Source organism: Ostrinia nubilalis, chromosome 28 (genome assembly GCF_963855985.1).
Source record: "Ostrinia nubilalis chromosome 28, ilOstNubi1.1, whole genome shotgun sequence".
NCBI lineage: Eukaryota > Metazoa > Arthropoda > Insecta > Lepidoptera > Crambidae > Ostrinia > Ostrinia nubilalis.
In genome coordinates, this window is record NC_087115.1 from 4176273 (window position 1) to 4199164 (window position 22892).

The 22892-nt window shown below is 37.5% G+C and overlaps 1 protein-coding gene and 2 long non-coding RNA genes across 3 annotated transcripts; 1 reads left to right on the forward strand and 2 right to left on the reverse strand.

Moving 5' to 3' along the window:
- Positions 1-4413: 4413 nt before the first annotated feature.
- LOC135085119 (facilitated trehalose transporter Tret1-2 homolog) lies at positions 4414-9099 on the forward strand. Its single transcript, XM_063979877.1, has 2 exons — positions 4414-4546; positions 6207-9099. Exons 1-2 carry the CDS (start codon positions 4489-4491, stop codon positions 7406-7408), a joined length of 1260 nt encoding a protein of 419 aa, XP_063835947.1. The 5' UTR covers positions 4414-4488; the 3' UTR covers positions 7409-9099.
- A 470-nt stretch (positions 9100-9569) lies between these two features.
- LOC135085120 (uncharacterized) lies at positions 9570-11435 on the reverse strand. The gene is made up of 2 exons (XR_010260030.1): positions 11322-11435; positions 9570-10500 (listed from the first exon to the last, which is right to left on the reverse strand). It is a non-coding gene; the product is annotated as an uncharacterized LOC135085120 (long non-coding RNA).
- An 8326-nt stretch (positions 11436-19761) lies between these two features.
- On the reverse strand, positions 19762-21463 carry LOC135085368 (uncharacterized). Its single transcript, XR_010260089.1, has 3 exons — positions 21115-21463; positions 20538-20764; positions 19762-20105 (listed from the first exon to the last, which is right to left on the reverse strand). It is a non-coding gene; the product is annotated as an uncharacterized LOC135085368 (long non-coding RNA).
- Positions 21464-22892: the final 1429 nt, after the last annotated feature.

Sequence of the window (22892 nt, forward strand, 5' to 3'; positions counted from 1 at the left end):
AAACAAAGGCGAGAATATGTCACGAATAATATGTGACAGTTCGCCAAAGGAAAAAGCAGACAGACCTCGTATAAAAACACAATATTGAAAAAATACATTATCTATTTGTTTGTAACCAAATTCTATTATTAAAATTCTAAGGCTGAGTTGCACCATCTTACTTTAACTTTAACAAACGTCAAAAATCTGTCAAACTCCATACAAAAAGCACCGGTTACTGTTATAGTTACGGTCAAAGTTAGGTGGTGCAACTCAGCCTAAAACTAAGAAAGATTGAAGAAAAAGAAACATTTCGTTTTAAACCTTAACCGTATGACAATAAAGTGCACAATGGTATTTCGTATTGCAACCTAAGCCCTGATTGTCTCTTATTGGTCGTAGTAAAAATATAGTAAAATGCGTAACCAATTAGAGACGGGGTGAGCACGTGACCGGAGCGATGCGCTTACGCTAAAATTTCTACAAAGTGGTCAGGCGGAAGAGTCCCCGATAGTACATTGTAGTAATTTTTTCTTTCTCTATCTAAACCATCTAATAATATGATTTAGGTCATGTTTTCATTCTAGGACAAACAGATTATTTTAATGCAATGTTGACTTAGAAACATCACTTGACGGCCATTCTCAAATGAGCTAGTTTTTGCGTGTCCGGGCTGTTAAATCGTTAAAAATGACAAATTAGAGACATGCAAGTATTTTTATATGTTACTTAACAACCCCATCCAGTTGTGCATTAAATCATAGGCCTCTATTTTAAGTATTTGTGACTTAATTAATTTCATGAACCTCTGTTCTCTAATTACCGTTACGCGTCCGCACACCGACTTAATGTTAAAACTTGGCTGTAATTTTTATGTCGTATAGATTTGGTTTACTCCATTCAACATTTTAAAGAGTACAAAAGATTGTCTTACGCATAGCAAAATATCTATTCAATAGAACCATTCTGTAAATAATTAGAATTAAAAAACTGCTTGTCCGAGCGAAAGTCCTAATTCCCGTGTCGTTTTCTGTTTTTGGGCACACAAGCCTAAATAATAATATTTGACACATCATTTACGCGCGCGGCGCGAGCCCTTAGTTAGTTCTAAGACCTGTTAGCAAGTAGACGTCTATTGCGTTGGCGTACCGTCGATGAATTGCGTAAGAGTATAATTACCATATCTTTGGTTTTCAATTTTTCTATTTACCATGTCCTTATTTTTATACTCGATTTTTTAAGGTAGATCCACGTTGTTAATTTAAATAGATTCAGTACTTTGGCCTTCATACGTTGTAGTAAGTCAGTATTTGCATACGCTGAAGATTTTGGAGATTTTGAAGAAAAACTATCGTTTTATAATTTCCATGTACTAATTACCGTATATTTATAATCACCGTTGTATGAAATTATTACCTACAAATTGCACTCACGATTGAATAAGTATGATGATAAAATATGAAATATACCTAGACTTTCGCATAACAACTGTACGGACTTTTCTTCCAATCTGACAATCAAAATTTAAAAAAACTTTCGTTAGAGTAATCTCGAAATAGATTCGATTTCATGACAAATGCTCAGCTTCAGTTGCTGCATGGTTGTTGGATTTAAGAGTATATTTTAACCCCTAAGGTGACCCCACAAAAAGAAGTTACCTGGAGTGAAATCGGGGCTTTTTGATGGCCAGGAGATGTCACCCCTGCATGAAACATGTCTCGTACCAGATATTTATTTTAACTATTAGTATAATTGATATTAACATCTTAAATCATTAATTAATTCTAATATAATACCATTAACATCTATCCATAATACCTTTGCCTTAAGAAGTTCCAACAGTAACACTTACCTGGCGTGATCACATTAAGAACAAAAGAGAACAAATCAACAGACAATGGGAATTTTCAAGGCAAGAGTGTATAGGCACTTTGTACCATCCTAAACTGCATCCTACCTGCTTTGTTATGCATAGAAAAAACTTCGTGATATGCAATGGGTACTGGACAGAAGAAGCTTGGAGAACAAACTATATACAAATGGATGCTAAAACTCATGTAGACATGGCATCGACTTAGCCTCGCAAATGTAGAAATACATTAACGTTTTCAAAATAAAGTTTTAAAAATCTTGAGCTGTGCACCTTGGTTTACAAAGTCCACTGAAGTGATACCAAACGTCAAAGAGGGTGTGGAAAATCCTGTAAAGCTTACAACCAAAGACTAGACCTTCATGCAATCTATTTGCTGCTTCCCTTCTAAATTCTAAGAATTCTGCATTTAGGCTCAGGAGAAAGCGAATACTCATATACAATAGCATCAATCTGAAAACTTATTGTAAAAGAATCGAGGTGACAAATCATGGGATATGCTGAGCTGGAACTGTCATTATTACAAATTCAATTTAATCTGATAATGGGTGATGGCTGATCGCAGATAGATTAAAAAGAGGAAAAATCACTTAAATCATTAATTAATTTTTCGATATATGCATATCTTAAACTTGTGAGATCTCCTGATCCATTATCTGTACGTTAAATCGTTTGTACCACATTGAAATCAAATAAATGATGATTAAGATTCTGATGAAAAATGTGACACGTAGCCCCTTCTGGCCGAAACTAAGTGTTCCTGTTATAGCCTCGATTATTGCAGTATACTGAAAATATCTTGATACAATAAATAATAGAAACGAGTGTTTTCCTTTTTTCAAAGGGTTATTAAGTGTACCTAAAGCGTTTTTTATGACGCTATATATTTATATACAAATTTATCAATGCAAGATATTGTTTTCTTGCTTTTTTACATATTTTTTCTAATTACCGTTAGATTAAGTATTCGCCTTATCTAATTACCGTGACCATAAAAATTTTGGGTCTCATTTACGCGAAAACCGCTTTGAATAATTTGACGCCTTAACGATTGTTAAATTCGTACTTTTCATGTGTTTCATATTTAAATGCGTTTAAGTCAATTAAGCCAAATTTCAAAAATGATATGGTAATTAGGCTGAGAACGCCTAATCGTGAGAATGACCGTTGAAATCTCATCTAATAAAATCATAGCCCCTTATCTTTTGCACTGGAGTGTAATACAAATATTTTTACATCAATGTTATCTAATATTACATTAAAGAAGGTTTGTTTGTACATAAATACAGTTAACCTTCAAAATATTTTTAGACAATCATATTTCCGGTTTTTGCAACATTTTTCTTTACTGCTCCGCCCTTATTGACTGTAGGGTGATGTTAAAAGCCTAAATCATTCCTCGATAAATGGGCTATCCAACACAAAAATAATTTTTCAAATAGAACTAGTTGTTCCTGAGATTAGTGCGTTCAAATAAATAACAAACTCTTATGCTTTGCAATATAAAGCAGAGATAAGTACGTGTCTTAAGTAGGTACTTAAACTTAAGTGGTTTTCGAAACTGCTATTATTGAAGGCCTACGCGAGCAGAGACGGGTGTTTGAAGTAGGTTTTAAAATACATTGTTATGTAAGACGTTTGAAATACATAGATGTATTACATAGACAGTTTTGTATCATTTAGTATATCCGATAGCATCGCGGGGAGCGCTCGGATGCGTTGTGAAAATCTTTGGGGGAAGCCTTTGTCCAGCAACGGGACTATTCCCACCTCTCGTTCCTACCGCTGCAACTCCTGTGTAGCCAGGATCTACAGTTTGACCGCCAATAAACCAACTAGTAAAGGTCAAGTGTGTCCCGGGGGGAAGTTCTGTCATTGGACGACGATAAAATTAATCAGAAGAAAATAGGAGGAGTTCTAAGTTAAGTTTCGACTTCCCTCCATTGCAAGCGGATGACAGGGTGACAAAGGTTTTAGTAACCTTTATGAAAACTTTGTCCAGCAGTGGACAAAGTTAAAAGAAAGACTACTTAGATATTAATTGTGTATTTTATTGTGTGTGTAAACAGTTCTTTTTAATAATGAAAGGAATGTTAGTTAAGCTGGGGAAGGACAAATGTGTAGAAAAAGGGCCCAATAATGTGTGTGGAAACCGTAACGAAAATCGGCTATTGTTTTTAAGACAGGTAAGTTTTATTTTAATTAATGACTTAAATTTTATTGTACAGTCAGCGTCAAATAGTTCGTGACACTCAAAGTGGCCAAAAAATTGACAACACAACCTAAATAAAAAAGTAAAAAAAATTAAGTGGGGTTCTACCGTGATTTTTTACCGTTTTTTGCTTCAAACAAAACTTTAATTTCAGGATCAAACTATGTATAAACTTTACAAAATTATGCTCTACCAACCCTTACCCATGTGACATGCAATAAATAATTTGAATTTGAATTTGAACTTACCAAGTTTGTACGGAACCCTCGGTGCTCAAGTCCGAATTGCACCTGGCTGGATTCTTATTTATTTTTAACCGACTTCTTAATCTGTATTTTTGATCTAGCTGTTCGTAGCCAGCGGAATATGGACCCCCTACCTATCTGTGGGCCTCTGCTTGGGCACCCCGACGGTGTACATCGCGCAAATGAGGCGGGAAGCCAACTCCACCGAAGCAGTGTCTCCTGAAATGTCATCTTGGATCTGTGAGTCACTTTTGATATTTAATCATCATGAATCATCATCATCAGGTCATTGCATCTCCACTGAGTTTGCTGCGGCGCTTCTTCTCAGCACTTGCCAAATGTTGGTCTCGAAGCGCTGGTAGGGTAAAAAGATTATGTATGAGACATGTAGAGGCTCCTTAAGAGCAAAATATTTGACGATTTGTAAGCAGTATTATAATAGTCTATGCAAATAAAGAAATTTTGACTTTGACTTTGACTCCACTGCAGGAGCACGACCCTCTAATTTACCAGAGGCAAAAGAATACGTTACGTAATAAGTTGCAGGGGAAGACGCTGGATGCAGTCTGGAAATCATTAAGACATAGGTTCGTTCGTTCGTTCGTTTCAGCCGGAAGACGTCCACTGCTGGACAAATACCTCCCCCAAGGTTTTCCACAAAGACCGGTCCAGCGCCGCCCGCATCAGGCACCTTCCGCGACCTTCACCAGATAGTCGGTTCACCTAGTGGGACGCCTGCCTACGTCTTCCAGCTCGTGGTCGCCACTCGAGAAATTTTCTGCCCCAGCGGCCATCAGTTCTTCGTGCTATGTACCCCGCCCACTGCCACTTGATTTTAGCGATTCTGCGGGCTATGTCGGTCACTTAAGTTCTCCTGCGAATCTCCTCATTTCTGATTCGATCACGCAGGGAAACTCCGAGCATAGCACGCTCCTCGACCTTTGGGTAACCTTGAGCCTTCTTATGATGCCCATATCACACTTATCAACGCGGAAATCCCCGCCTCACACGGCACTACCCCAGACACATTTTAGTGAGCATAACAAGTCCAAAATATTCTTCTGTTGGTTTTAAATATTTTTAACATTTTCGTTGTTCTCGTGTAGTTCGAAATGGGTAAGAATTGGAAAAAAGAGGACAAAAGATCTAGAATCGCGCAAATGCACAAAGCACAATTTAAAAGTTATTTATTAGCATAAAACTCAAAAGTGGGAATAAGCTTTTTATTGATTTTTATGTTTTATGGGGGTTAAAAAACCCCCTTCCCCCACTCCGGCGTCCCCCTAAGAGGCGGGAACTTTTAGTATAATTATTTACTCTCTGTCACTTTTAGAGTGGACTACTATAACTATAATATACGCGCTACAAAGGTTGCTACGAACATGCTACTATGACGCTACTGCGACTGCTACGATGACGCTACGACTGCGGATGATGACGCTACGACTACTACGATCACGCTACGACTGCTACAATTACGCTACGATGATGCTACGACTGCTACGACCAGTCACTACGACTTTTTGTAGTAGCGTGTAGCGTAGCTACGCTACGCTACTACGTGTTATAACGGTATTAATTACATCGACGATACTTACCTACGCCCGTATTCACAAATATGAGGTCTCAGTGCGCGTGGACGCACAGGGTGACACACGAACCAATCACAAAGCTCTATTTAACTCTTCACTTAAGCAAGCATCGTTTGTGAATACGGGTGTCGGTATTTCCGATTACTTACTGGGAAGCCTCCGCACATATTGTATAAAACTTTTTGTCAATGATCAATTTTTAATTATTTTTTGAGCATGCAACCACAAATGCAACCCTGCGTTTAGGATCGCTAGCTTTGTCGTGATTATTGTTTTTATAATGTCTGATTTTAGAATGTTTTTTTCAGCATCAGCCTTCGGCTACGCGTCGATCCCTGGAGTGTTTCTCCTGGCATACCTGACGACGCGAATTGGCAGAAAAAGGACGTTCAACCTTGTCTCCATCAACATGCTCGTGGTAGCTACCAGCTACTATCTTAGCAGCACTCCAATGCACATCATAATAACTGAGATACTCCAAGGAATACCGCATGCTTGCAGCGTTTCCACCTCAATAATAGCTCTGGTCGAGTATACTTCCCCTGAAAACAGGGGGTTGATGCTGACCATAAAATCTGCCACGATTTTCTGGGGTATTTGGGCAGCTAACACTGTGGGTACACTCACAAATTGGAGGTACATCTGCGTTTTAAGTTATATGAATGCGGCATACGCGTTATCTTCTTTCTTCTGGCCCGAATCTCCGTTATGGTTAGCAAGTAAAGGTAGGTTTGAAGAGTGTAAGGAATCACATAGATGGTTGAAAGGGAGGGGGGACGCCGCTGAGAAAGAGCTGGAAAAAATTATCAGAACGCAAATGGAAAACGTCAAAAAGCCTTGGAGTTTTAGAAATATGTTTCTGTTTTTGACTTTAAGAGAGTTTTACAAACCTATCATTCTTTCTTCAATAATGATGGTCATGTACCATTTATCAGGTAAACATGTCTTTACGATGTATGCTATAGATATTTTAAAGAAAATCACTAATAGCGAAACCGCCGCGTACAATGGCATGTTAATTCTGGATGGCGTTTCAGTATTCTGCATGTACATAGGCTGTGTTCTTTCGAAATTTTTGAGGAGACGCACTCTGCTTTTCGTGTTTGGACCTTTAGCAGCTTTATTCTTGTTTTTAATGTCATTATACTTATATTTAGTTAAGTTGTCTATCGTCAACGAGAACAAATACGTGTCGATTATGTTACTAATAGGTTTTTCTACAGCTATAGGGTTAGGGCCCATCATTTTAGCTACTTCTTTGTATGGGGAGTTGATACCAGCCAACTACAAAGGGCAAGCTGTGACAATAATATCCTTAATATTTGTGTTAATACAGTCCACTGTACTTAAAACGTCTCCGTATGGTTTTGTAGCTATAGGAACTCATGGTATGTTTATGTTCTATGGTATTTCAGTTACTGTATGTTTGTGTGTGTTGTACAAATATCTACCGGAGACAAAGGACAAGACCTTGCAGGAAATCGAAGACCATTTCAAGAGAAAGGAATGAATGTAGGTAGTTAACGTTTTGACTAGGTAAATCTATATCTATCTAAATAATATAAAAGGAGAAACTGACTGACTGACTGACATATCAACGCACAGCCTAAACGGCTAAACGTAGGCACTTGAAATTTGGGACGTAGCTTAGGTACCGTAGAGGTGCACTAAAATTCCCACGGGAACGGGAATTAGCGGGAAAATCCTTTTGTATGAAAAGTCTAAACCGCTTAAGTTAGACGCTTGAAATTTGGCATGCAGGTACCTACCTTAGTAAACTTAAAGCTCAGTTACAACAGGATATTGCAAAATTCCCACGAGAACGGGAGTTAGCCGGAAAAAACATTTGTATGAAAAAATCTAAGCCGCGTAAGATAGATGAAGGGGGTAAAACGGGATCCACGCGCACGAAGTCGCGGGCGGCCGCTAGTACTTCTATACTAATATATTATAAATGCGAAAGTAACTCTGTATGTCTGTCTGTCTTGGTTTCACGCCTAAACCACAGAACCGATTTTGATGAAATTTGGCATAGAGATAGTTTGAGTCCCGAGAAAAGACATATTATTATGATAGTTTTTATCCCGGTTTTTTTATCAGGGACGCGCGCGATAAAGTTTTTCTGTAACAGATTTCCACGCGGGCGAAGCCGCGGGCGGAAAGCTAGTACCTATTTAATATGTCACCAATTATGAACTCCGTCATATTATAAACTGACGTAGTTAGATTACTTACTTACAATCTAACATTTAACCTAACCCTCTGTTATTTATAATCTCACGCGTGATATTTTTAACTGACGGAGTTCGTAATTTCACTTTTAAAATTGCAATTGTGTTGTACCTAAATAAAAAAAAAATCTCCTAATGTAAAGAATTTATAGGTACTACCTACTTTAAAAGTTACCACAATTTTAAAGGTGGTGGTTACTAAGGTTTGAAGACCAGTGAATTTTGGTCCTAAGATGACCCACTAAGTAAGTACGCGATTTCTAACTACACTACTAACCCGTTCGCGCTAAGTTTGCCGGGTCGTGGAATGCGCGTCCCCTCCCCCAACCGCGATTAAACGCAATTAATGTGTCTTATTTTAAGCAAATACAAAATTTTTGTCAATAATAATAAATAAAAAATATTTTAAATAAGCATAGTTTGATAAAATTATAGACGCTTCCCTTCGAGTGACGTCATATCGCCAGCGGCAAACTTAAAGCGAACGGATTAGTATCTATGTCGCAGTAAGATAGATAAAGCCGTAATACATTTATAGTTAAATACCGTAACATAGTTATACGAAAGCGATTCATCATTATCTATCTCACTAGGAATATAGTTATAGAACGGTCCAAGTTTAGTAGGTCGTAGTACCTATACTACGACCTTGCACCTCGCTCACTACAATACGTAATTTATTTATTTACTTAGTAAGTAAATAAAGTAAGCCTAATTAATTAGTAATAAGACGGCCCATTTAGAATACTTAGTGCTAATTATAATACCTGATATTATGGTTGTTACTTGACTGTTACTCGTTATATCAGCGCCTTAAAGTAGGTTTTAATGTAATTACTGTTACTTAATCAATTTAATTATTAATTACATTATTAGCTAACTAGCTTTTTTAAGTAAGTAGGCCTACTAACTTTTAAGTGAACTGTACTTACTCAGAATCCTTTTATTCTTATTCTTACTTAAAACCTGGTCCGTGCGTGAGCACGTAGAATCCCGTCCAATGACCCCAAGCTACCCATCCCTATCGCTCGCGCGTAATTATGTTGCTGTCGCGACTGTGCGACGGGCGCCCGCAGTGAGTGTGCGAGCGCGACAGCAACACAATTACGCTCGAGAGCGATAGGGATGGGTCGCTTGGGGTCATTGGACGGGATTCTACATGCTCACGGACCAGGCTTTAGGTATAGATGGTTTCATCCACGCAGGACGCGCCCCACCAATGTTTGGTCTCGGTCGCACGGGGTGCGGGGAGTTTGATCCGAGCAATCCGAGCGTCATTAATATACCTAGTGTGCGTGTGCACTCATGGATAAAATTATTTAGTGTATACCCATAACACTCAAACATTAGCGGAAGAATGGTGGGGCGCGTCTTCGTGGATGAAACGATCTTTAAGGATTATTATGACACTGTTGTCAAATCTACAGGATCTCTATAAACTACGTCCTAGACCCTAGTTTTTAAAATTAAAATGATTTTTATTAATAAAGTTAATAGAAAATTAAATTCGTTGTTGCTGTTGATTTCTCTTCTGCTCCACCTATAATTTCATTGCCTGTTTCATTTTTTGATAGTTTATTGTCATCACTTTTTACTTTTACATTGTCCTCGTCATCATTGTCATCATGTCTAATCTTTTCTTTTCTAACGTTGTTCTTATCTTTTGACACCTCTTCCACTTTATCAGTTGTTAAATCCTTATTTTTACCATTTTCATAAACTTCGTAAACGATATTTTTAATTTTTTCCCTCGATTTGTCGTTCAGTTTTTCATATTTATCAAAAACTATGTATTTTAATGTATCTTTGACTAAATTAGACAACTTCCAAACATTTCCAGTTCGCGTATGCTCTTGAAAATCGTTCACAAGTAATTTCAAAGCCTCCTCATCTGCCCCAACGAAATGATTATCAAATTCCATCAACAATTCGTTAGATTTTATACCCTTTACAAACTTTTTCAACCTTTCTCTTAATTCCGATGGTTTCTCATTCATCAATTGCTTGATAACATTCTTGAAATACATTCTGAGTTTTGGATTAAACAAAATTGGATCGTACATTGTCTTCTTTTTTTCGTAATAGCCCTCCAATTCTTCATTTACGACTTCTAGAATGTTGATTAAATCTTCATCTTCATATTTTATTATTACATTGCCCATTTGCGTCAAGAAATCAGTCAATATTTTAGTATTTACATCGTTAGCTCTCATGGAAATTTGTGGGGAGAGCGCTTTATACAATGTGTCAATAACAGATCTCAGTTTAGTTAGGATTGGCAAATGTTGGCGGTCGTTCGTTGAATCGAAAAGAAAAGAGGTCTCCAGGGCTAGGTTCACGCCTCTAGGGTGTATGGTGACATGTGACGAAGCTGCGAAGAATAATATTGATTGTTTGAAGGTGCTCAAGGTGGACCGACGACCTCATAAAGGTGGGAAGGCGCTGGATGCAGGCTACCAACTGGGCGATGTGGAAATCATAGGGGGAGGCCTACTTATGTTCAGCTATGGCTGAAATGATGATGATTTGAAGACTTAAACGAGAAAGCTCCTGCCCTTAACACTCACCTGATCAGGAATCCTCAACTAGACTTACCTACCTCTAACTGCCGGCACACAACAATATTGTTAACATTGTTGTTATGGCGACAGACTTGGGTAAGATGGTGGCAGCTAGCCAGGTGGACTTAGAAAAAGCGCTACCACCGAATAAAAAAAACTACCCTAGGAATGGAACCCGAGACCTCTGGAGCTGAAGCAGGTCTCACCACTAAACCACAGAGGCGTCTTGAAGGTCATAAGCTTGTTCGTTCGTTCGTTTCAGCCGAATGACGTCCACTGCTGGACAAAGGCTTTCCCCAAGGATTTTCATAAAATAACCGGTCCTGCGCTGCCCGCATTCAAGTTCAACGGCCATCAGCTCTACGAGCTATCATGCATGGTTTATTATTATCACCTTTTAGCATTGTTCGTTTCAGCCTAATGACGTCCAATGCTGGACAAAGGCTTTCCACAAACGTAACTACGTTGTAAACTTAAAAAAAAACAGTAGTTGTGACGTTAGACTGGTTAGACTGCCGATTCGTTACTAAGTAGCTAGGTAGTTTTGTACTTACTTATAAGTAGTAGGTAAGGTAGTAATTGTAAGGTAGGTACCTACTTACTACTCTAATAAGCAACCTTCGATACTCACCCATTATTATTAGTTTAAAAGTGATGACCAAAAATATCATTTTTCTAAAATATTCAGTTTATAACGTACTGTAAGCATTTTGTTCAAAATAAATTCGTAGGTACATAAAACAAGTCGTAGTTGAATTTACGACGTAATAAAATTTTGTGATTTTATTGTTAGGTCATAAATTTAGTACCTGGATACCTAGTTAGACCTACCTACATCTTATAAACTTCGGGTAGAAATCTTTGGGGGAGGACTTTGTCGTGGACGTCATTTGGCTGAAGCCTGAAGGTGGGTACTGACCAGCGTTGCCAGACGTCCCGATTTTGGCGGGACGTCCCGATTTTTTAATCAAATTTAAATGTCCCGCGCGGGACAGGCTCGGTCCCGCTTTTCGGAGAGAAACACTCACTTCACCAGACTATTGTTTGAAACGCCATATTATTGTAAATAATAAAACTTTTTTAATTTCGATATTTTTTCTTTTTTTATTCTAAAGACGAATTTAATGATACAGTAAATCTGTACCTCTAGCATGAACAACTTTCGTCTTCGAATCGTTTGCGTATTCGATAAAATTCGATACTCAACCTTCGAATTAAACGATAACGTGACAATTTTGATTCTCAAAATAAGTTTCGTGCAACCATTTCTTACACTAAGTTCACTTTACGACACGTCCACAAGGGTGCTGTTGTAGTTTTCGTACTAAATCTTTTGATGGCGATTTGAGTACGCAAACGATTTGAACTCGAAAGATTTTGGTGCTAGTAGTACTGATTTAAAATATTATTATTTTGTAAAAATAGCGACGTTTTACCTGAAAATAAAACGTTTATTAAACATACTTACCTTATTCGAAGCCTTTATAATGAGAGTAGTGTCTGTCTTTTCCTGTTTGAGTACTAGTTTTGACGTATAATCTGCCCACGTGACTTCCGCTCCGGTCCCCCACCGCCTAAGCACGCCTCAATTAACGACACTAGCGCCACCAACGGTAGCTCGAAACTAGGTTTCGATATTCTCGCCATTGTGTTTTATGACACCAGGTAGATTTAAAAAGTAGGCTTCGAATAAGGTAAGTATGTTTAATAAACGTTTTATTTTCAGGTAAAACGTCGCTATTAAACAGTACTGTACCGTTATTCGAAGCCTTTATAATGAGAGACGTGTCTATTATCTCCTGGTGGCGCTGTGTAATCGCCAATGTGATCAATTAAAGAATAAGACATTGATCAGTGAGAAATGTTATGAATTAGTTAGAACCTAAATGATTGTTGAATATTTAGGTGGACACGCTTATCTGTCTACTGAGTGGTAATGTACTGTGTGTAGGTACATTATAATATTTTACAGAACGCAACCTGCATCTGCATCTCCGTAAATTCACGTTTAATGCATCGTTTATTAACTACTATGTAATAATGAACTATCGGTTACTTTACGTCATGTAAAAGGCGCAAAAGCTACGTCCACCTTCACTCACAGTATCAGACCGTTGAATGAATTTAATAAGCTTCGGTAGGAGTGAATAATTATTAGGTATGGATAAGAATATTCACTGGTACAGTTAAGGTCGCTTGCCGATAGCGGGCGTTTGATGATCTCCAACATTTCCCACATTTAGGTATCAGATCAGATTTTAATATTTATAAACCTTTACAGGACCGTAGCCTAGGTGGACGGTGTAATGAATAGGTGACAATAGCTAGCCGGCTATGTATAGGTACGATACTTTTGTATTGCCTGAGTATTCCGCGTTATCGCTGTTCGCTAGGGATAGCGAAGTTTGAGTCGGAATTGATAAAATTTATAATAATACAGACTTTCCTAGTACAAAGTTAGTAAACTTTGCGGTTTACCAACGTCGGTGCTGTGGTAAGACTGTGCGACCATTATCTTTAGGGCTAACAGTGATAACTTGTCAGCTAGATCAGCTTATTGACGGTTAGTCAACCAGCTTAATTCAGAGCAATCTTACTATGTAATTATGTATTATTGTAATTACAATTATGATAATAATGTTGTAGGGCTGAACAAGAGTTTGTTTGCATCAACACAAAAATTATCTTTGTGTTGGAGTCCTTTAACCACGAATGCTATAAAATCATAATAACATCATTCTACCACCGATAGTAGCGGAGCATCAATAAGAATGTTGCGAAAGCGGGAATAGTTATGCAGACGAAGTCGCAAGCATAGCTAGAATTAAATGATAGTTTCGTAGCCGATCTAAACCTTATCAGGTTTCATCAAGGCCCTTAGGGTGGGCATCGGATTTAATTTCGAATGATTTATTTTCATCACCCTGAATGCCGTTGGACGATCGCTCATTTGCACGATGTAATAATATTTATGTAAAAATATTTATGTAATGATGTTTGTGTAACACTAAGTTCTATATCATCGCCAATGTCACTCATGATTCATTGAAGTGTACATACCTAAGTTGCCAGTAGGTAGGTAAGTACTAATTTTTGTGACAATAGTCAGCAGAGACAAATTACTTTATTGACCTAGCGAGTCGGGTAGGTATTAGAATATTTCACGAGGCTGTTGTACTTAAAACAAGCTAACTCGTAAACAGTTGTTTGAGCCACAACATTTTGCTTGTGACTACCTTCGTTACAGTATAATAATTGATGGATTTAAATCACATCAAATACGAATTTTGTAAATTGTACTATGTAGGTAGGCGAAGGACTTTCGGCCCCAAGCAAAGAGCTTAAGAGTGCGGCACAATTATCCAAAATTAATTCCAACTATGTTTATGTACTTCTGTGTGACCCTAAGGTCACAGTGATAATTGGAAAAATCACGAGTTAAATTACTTTCTTGGACTGAAGGTTTTGATTTATTCCCTTTAACTCCTCGTAAAAGTCGTTCACATTCATACGACAATTTTTATTGAACCACAGAGGTGCACAAAAGGTCGAATTAACAATATGACATGGTGTCATATGACATTAATAATAAATTATATTTATTTACTTAAATTAAGTAGACAAGACGTAGTCATTGACACTATAATAGGGCACACGGAAAGTTCAGTTAAGAGACTGAAGACTTGTGTGACTTTTGGTATGCAATCTTTTCTCCAACGAATGTAATGGCTTGTGTAAACGAGAAAATAACAAATTGTAGTAGGTAAACCTACGCGGTTTAATATATTATTTAGTAAGTACTAAAGTCACTGTTTTCGTTGTACAGTGAAATTCAATTGCGAAATGCGTTACCATGCAGCGTGCCCAATTTGTTTTAAGCTCAGATAAGCTTTATACTTTTGGTTATTGTGGATCATAAGTATTTGGTATTGGGTGCCATGAGCGCCTCAAGTTGGCGGTTAAAATGCTCTTTGCCTCACGCAAATCATGAATTGTAGTGTTATAACATGAGAAGAGTCAATGCTTTAGGATTTGTAACGTTACGTGACTTGATCTGCATGTTTTTGGTAACCGAGACTCGGTTAGGCCATTTAGTATTTATGGAGTTCACCTTTTACTGTTACTAGTTTGTAAGACTGTTATTATTTTGTTTATTTATTTTATATAGGTAAGGACCGACTTCATTGTGTTTATTATCCAGACTTGTGTGCTTTTATTACAATAGGGGCATGGGTTATATCTGAACCCGAAGCAAGGATGGGTCCTGAGTTACCCCAGAATGAAGTCGTCCAATTGGTAAGGGCGCGAATGTCGCGACTCTTTCTGTGCGAATCAATTGCCGTCAGAACATTTGCATGAGTCTGTCGGTGTACTATAGGTATGTATAGGCAGAAAAATACTTATTTTAGTATTCAGTACTTTGTGGTACCCGCCAAGCGTCTATGAATGTATACCTTATTTAAAAGGCTATCAGGTCAATAGTTGTAACTTTACTATGCAGAGGCTGCATAAAGGATTAAGTTTATTTAATTTCTCCAGGCGTTAACTGTTCGGTACCAAAAATTCAGGGCGCATAGCTGCGGCCCCGATTAATTAACATCCTTCAAGATTCTGAAGGTTTAGGGCGATGCCCTTGTATCATCTCGGCAGTAATGAAATAAGCCAAACTGACACGAATCGAGTAATTTTTGCATAATCTCATGATCTCTGTCTCCACCTTTTACCCATGGCAGGTCTTAAATAGCTTACTTTTGTCATGAAATAAAGCATTTTAATTAGGGTTCCATAACCCTTGAAAATTATGAGGATTTGCGGCGATGCCCTCATGTCCTCCCGGCAACATCACTTTAATTTTGCCGTGCAAAATAGAATTTCAGAACCTTTTATAGTTATGCGGATTTAGGGCGAAGCCCTCATGTCTACTCTGCAACTTTACTTATTTTCGTTTGCCGTGGAATAAGGCGTTTGGGTTCTATAACTCTTCAAAATTATGAGGATTTAGGACGATGCCTTCATGTCTTTGAACCGCAAATACAAACGAGCGAGGTTGCTTGGCTCGAAATGTAATAATTTGAGTCCGATTCTCTTTAGGTAATCTCCTATCCCAGAGGGATGAGGGATAACATGAGAGTTTAGAGCGATGCCCTAAGATCTCTCGACGTAAATAAAAATGAGCGAGGTTGCTCGGCTCGAAATGTAGTGATTTGAGTCCGGTTCTCTTTGGGTAATCTCCTATCCAGTGGGATGAGGGATAACATGAGCGATTAGAGCGATGCCCCAAGACCTCTCGACGTAAATAAAAATGAGCGAGGTTGCTCGGCTCGAAATGTAATGATTTGAGTCCGGTTCTCTTTGGGTAATCTCCTATCCCAGTGGGATGAGGGATAACATGAGGGTTTAGAGCGATGCCCTAAGACCTCTCGACGTAAATAAAAATGAGCGAGGTTGCTCGGCTCGAAATGTAATGATTTGAGTCCGATTCTCTTTGGGTAATCTCCTATCCCAGTGGGATGAGGGATAACAAGAGGGTTTGGACCAATGCCCTACTAAGACCTCTCGACGTATATAAAAATGAGCGGCGTTGCCTGGCTCAATATGAGACTCCTTGAGTGTTTGAGTTTTCTCCTATCCCGGTGGGATGAGGGAGAAAAGGTTCTGGCTCCTGGTTTTTCCCTGTTTGCTCCAAGAGAACTTACCCTCGCTACAGGATTATGCTGCTGCGTTTCGGTTACACTGCCATCTAGCTTGCCGAGTAGCCAGTTTGAGTTTTCCACTGTAGGTATTTAGCATAAGACGTAATCTCAGATCGATCTGCGGAGCAGAGTTGCGATCGTATTGCTGCCCGAAAATTTTCCAGACGCCGCTAGCATCAAATAAACTGCGTATCAGGCTGAATAGACGATGTTCATCCTTCACCGTTTATTACACAGACTCACTGTTTATCTACACAGTAACGGCAAAGCGTTTTCCTGAAATCATAGTTTAAGAAAACCACAAAGGTATTACTATACCTACGTACCGTATCCTAATAGGACAAACTGCACACTTCACTCTTGGGTTATAAGCCATGCGTTAGACTTCCATAATGGCGGTAGAATAGGTACGTCGGTACGCTACCCTACCTAGTGGAAGTTTTCATACTTTCCCCGGATGCTTATTGATAAAGGTAGTTTACCGTTTATTTATTTTGTTGATTTATAAATCAACACAATCCGTCCGATGGAATTCGTATGTCTGAAATGGTATTGGTAAGTTGGTACTTACAGCTTATTGTAGCAAGCAATCACATCTTGCGACTATCACATTACACCACACCATCCTTTGATTTGACCTCTACGCCAACTCTTGCTCCTCTTCTGCACGTGGACATAATATTTCCTCTTTCCTTTTGAAACTAAAGACATCTAACGGAAAACCCTTAGGAACAAACACAGCTAAAAAGGAGTGTTATACCGTTAGGAATGAACATTGCTAAAAAGGAATATTAGTTTTAAAACACATCTAACGAAAACCGTTAGGCACAAACATTGCTAAAAAGGAATGTTAGTTTTAAAACACATCTAACGGAACACGCCGTCAGGTACGAACATTGCTAAGAAGAAAAGTTAGCTTAAAACATATCTAACGAAATACCGTTAGAAACAAACATTGCTAAAAAGTAATGTTACTTTTAAAACACGTCTAACGGAATACCGTTAGGTACAAGTATTACTAGAGAAGAAAGATAATTATTTAAAATTACACTGAGTTAGATTGAATGCAATCTACCCCCGAACGGTAACACCGTTGTAAAAATAAATTACAATGCGAAATAAGTAATCATAAAATGAAAATGAAAATGAAATATTTTATTCAGCGACACAAATCAAAAATATTTAACAAAAGTAAAGAGAGTAGGAAATGTGCGTGTCACCGAAACGGTATCCACTCAGCATCATGTCGAGGTGTCGTAAGGGACACCACGACGCTGGTCTTCCGTGGATACTCGGAGGGCAAGAGGCACTGCTATAACACAGCAATACTACTCCGGTTGCAGTACAAGTAACACAGTTATCACTAAAAAAAACACACCGATTTCCTTACTGGTAGGCGAAGAATACAACACTGTTACTTAATGAACAAAGACTAGGTAGGTACAGTCGACAGCACATCAGGCTACACACTCCGATTGCAAAACAGCTCCCATCACAAGAAAGTAATTATGATGTCAAAGCGTTTAACACGATGCACCTTCGTCCGCACACCAAGCGAAAAAATTATCAAAATATTCATGCGTAAGAATAATAATAATAAATGGTAGGTCCCAGAAAAAATAATAATGGTGATAATATGATATACTGAACTAAATACCTTTTTTCTTTTTTTTTTTAATAATTTAAGATTCCTTTTGTAAATTTAGCAAGTAACCCTTAAATCTAACACGAAAAGATCCGATACTAGGACAACACCTTATAGGTGGTGGTATATTGTTCCAGCACTTCGTGGCAGAATAACGAAAACTGCCACGAAATGCCGCACTGCTGTGACTGGGACAAACCATCCGAGAAGCAAGTCTGATTCTACGTTGAGAAAATGAAAGCTTTTCATACAAGTAGGGCGGCGATTTCCTTTGTACAATACCAAATAACATACATGCAAAGTGAAGTAGTCAAATAGCATACATGCAAAGTGAAATCACAGTAATTTTTATAAGTTTTCAGCCAGTACATAATAATTTAGAAGTACTTACATTATGATGGTAATATTTTACCTGAATCACGTCACGACTAGTACCTGTGAGATGGGTCGCGAACTAGCGGAGCTAATTCTACGACCGTCTCGAACGGGAACTAAAACACCAATGGCGAGAATATCGAAACCTAGTTTCGAGCTACCGTTGGTGGCGCTAGTGTCGTTAATTGAGGCGTGCTTAGGCGGTGGGGGACCGGAGCGGAAGTCACGTGGGCAGATTATACGTCAAAACTAGTACTCAAACAGGAAAAGACAGACACTACTCTCATTATAAAGGCTTCGAATAACGGTACAGTACTGTTTAATACATTTTCTATGGCTACTTTTGCTATCTATTGTCACGTAAACGTAATTTTAAGTCAAATAAAAAGATAAATATTTGAAAACCTTTGATTATTATACGTTTTTTTACTATGTCCCGCTTTTGACGGAAGAATCCCGCTATTTTCACTCAAAAAGTACCAAAGTCCCGACTTGGCGAAAAAAAAAACTGGCAACGCTGGTACTGACCAACGTTACGAGGTGTAATGTAACATGATACACAGCGAGCATTCGTGCAGTCAGTACGTCGTATTACGGGGAAACCAAGCAACGTACTGACTGCACGAATGCTCGCTGTGTATCATGTTACATTACACCTCGTAACGTTGGTCAGTACCCACCTTGAAACGAACGATCTTCGTGCGATTTGTATTTCATTGCATTTCTGGAAAAAACCTAGGTTAGATAAAGGCACCTAAAATTTTAAATCGAAAAGGACTAATTAATCAATTCTTAAAGAAGATTGGCAGAAACCTATGTAGTGTTGGTACCGTCTTTAGACGGAGTGTACGACAATGAAAATATTACCAATTTCTTTGTCTTGATTTATACAACAAAAAATGTAATCATACCATATTTCTACAACTTCAGAATAAAAAGATAAATTCAATGTTATGATAATACGGAACAAGGTTAACAAAACGCTTTGAAGGTTAACAGAACGCTTAAACATGGAGAACAAAACGTTTTAAATGTCAATTGTCATTTTTTGACATGTATAATCTGACTGATACAGACAGAAAAAAATAATAAAGTTTAAAACAACGAAAAGTGATCAAAATAATATTATCGTTTTATCTTTTATTCAGGATGATTTTAAAGGCAGTTACTTTCTGTTGGATTGATGCTCATTAGATAATACGCATCGCGAGTGCTCGCCTAAACAAGAGATATTCTTTATTTACCTAAAGATTATATTATTTATACACATTCATAAAATAGACAAGGCTTTAATGGGGAACTTTTACTCAAGTCAACATAATAATGCTATCAAGAAGTTTATTAAATAAAAACAAAAGTTAAAATCAATATACTGATTTATTCAATGTTTATTCTTACAAGAATTCCATCTAACACTTGTGCAGGTGGTGATATATTGTCTAAGTGACGAGCATAGGCTAAATACCATACGATACTCATCACATGTGAGCAACACCCTACTGTCCTCAAATCCACAATACAGTTGCAACAATATCCTATGATGGCACGCCTCCTCATGATTATCTTCCTGTAGTTCATGTGAGTCAGGAGAGTCATCTGTCTGCAATGGATGGGATGCAGTCCCTGGTGACTCAGAACCTTGCCGTGTTGCTTCATTTGCAAGTTGCCAACAAGCATGGCAAATACTATCCATGAGGTTGATCTAAAAAAACAAATTCATTTAATAGTGACAATGTTGACACGGACAGAGACAATTATTTATTTATTTTATTTTGTTCGAAAAACATACAGTGAAACAATAACAGTATAAAAACCACTGCTTAAGAAACTACATATACACCATTTACTGTTTTCGCATTTGTGTAACAATAGTATCATCATCATCATCAACAGCCCTTTACAGTCCACTGCTGGACTATGAGCCTCCTCCACTATAGTGGAGGGTTTTGCCATAATCTCCACGCTTGGCAGGCGGGTTGGAGATCGCAGTTTATGTTTTTCAGAGAGCGCTGCTGCCCATTCTCTGTTTGATGTGTAGTCCCTAAGTCGCCTCTTACGACACCCGCGTGTAACAATAGTATAATTAAATAACGAAAGCCAATTAAGATATTGCCAATTATGGTATTACATTTACCTGTCTTGGATGTATCCACTGTGATATAATATCAACTATTGGGCCTTCTTCATTTGTAGGAGTTTCTCTCAATATTGTGCGAGAACTGACTGAAAATCGAGCGGCCGCATCCTACACAAATGTTGTGAAGACCAATTAGCCTCTCTTGATTCTCAACAATGTTTGCTCCAGTGACTTGAGCATTTCCAAGTTCCCAAGAGGCATGGCAAATAGTCAGTGTTTGTGATCTGAAACAAAAAAGGAGAAGTGATAATATACATAAATAACTAGCCTAAAAATCTTCGAGAAAGGATTTTTGAAATCAGTCCAGTAGTGAATTATATCCAAATAACTTGTCAATAGGTCTTTAGCTGATAAAATGTTCAGTCCAAGATCAGTCAACTCATTTGATATGATTGGAATTGGATTAAATAAATTCTATCGACAATGGATATTTCAATAAACCATGGGTGACAATCTGTACATTTCCCAATGTAATAACTATAATAATTTTTAATACTAACGTACTGAGGATAAAACTGATGAAAAGCGGTTTTTATTGCTTTTAAAACAATGAAGTTTGAAATCTTTCTCTTACCTCTCTTGGATATGTTCACAGTCTCATAACTTCTGTAAGAGCCTCACTCTCTTCCAGGAGTAGATGCCGCCTAATTCGAGTCACTCGAATATCGCAGTTGATGCAGCGTAGAAGAGACATGGTTACAAACAGATCACAATACACAAACAAGCATCCTTTCGCTAAGATAGTATCACAATACTAAAGAAAAGAGGGGGAGGCATAGGGTGCTCTCAACTCGACTGTTCTTTACTTTGCAAGTAGGTAGGTATACCATAAACAGCACTTTATGATCACACCGAGACGACGAAACGTTGGAAAACCACCAAACGATGGAATGTAAACAAAACAACAAAGAACTGATTTGACAGTTGTTGTACTTGTATGCACAGATTAAGTAGAGCATAGAGAAAAGTAATACATAGGAAATAGAGAACCCTCTCTGTCAAATTTTTGAACCTACAAATTGACAGCCTGGTGTTAAATTCCCTGTACTTAACCTACGTACGTAACTCTCACATACATACATAGTACACGCACACATACATACATAAAGTCCACGCACACATACACACAGTTCACGCACACATAGGCCCTCATAACCTTCAAAGAATTATTGTTTTTATGATGTACAATGTAGAATTTTTTCAAATCCATTATTTTGAAAATATTTATCTTTATGGTGTACGTATTGTATTATTTTCAAAACAATGGATTTGGAAAAATTCTACATTGCACATGGAAATGCAAATAAGTAAACAAAAACTTTTGAATTTAATAATTTTACTTTATTTATGAACACACATAATATTATACACCAAAAGCGTCTTTTCGCAAAGTTTTCAACAACACTAAAAAAGCATTTGCACATTGAGAAAACTCAGATCACTTGTGGTGAACATAACAGAAAGTTTCTTCGCGATTCACGAAGGAACGAACACAACTCCGATGAACCAGAACAGCAGCAGGTACGAAGGAATGAACTTGAATTTGACTCGACGACTCTTCAATACTTAAATAGGGCCACAGAAAACTTAAATGATGGCTAAGAAAACAAGAATGCATTTAACATAACAAAAACAACACCGGCCATTTTGGAGGAAAAACAAAGTTGCCATATGTTAAATAGTAATTTCTACTACTCTATTATGTAAATTATAACAAAAATGTCAATGTTCAGTTTTAAATTAAAACAAATTAATTTCATTTAAAAAAAGTTTTCACATTGTAATTAACAATATTCTCAAATATATTTTAATTAAGAAAAAAATGAAAATATGAAGGAAACAGGAGCAGCGACATCTAGAGCGTTTTAGGGTAGTTAAAAAGTATTTGAATTTATTCACCGATGTCGCTGTTTGGAAGCAAGTTTCACTTCGATGACCGTTGTATGGAAGTTTCCATACCCTGAAGTAGAGATACTTGTATGTCAGTCGCGTGACGTACCTTGACGTAATGCTATGTACGATACATTGGAGTAATCGATAATAATCAATAGCCTCCATTTATTCCTTATAAATCTAATTGGCATAATATATTATTAAAATGAATATAAATAGAGCTAAACCGATAATTATATTCACTTTGTTGATTGTATCAATGGTTTTATAGATCTTAAGTCGATATCTGAATAATTGGTAAAGTAAATTAATCGATAATCGATTTATCTGATTTAATAAAATAGTTGTAGGTTACGGCCCTAAAGAAAAGGGTCCTATTGCGTTTTATTATTGCATATTCAAGTAAGCGTTTTGTTAGCAGTATTCAAATGAAAACAAAAGTTATGTTTTCTTTATTCT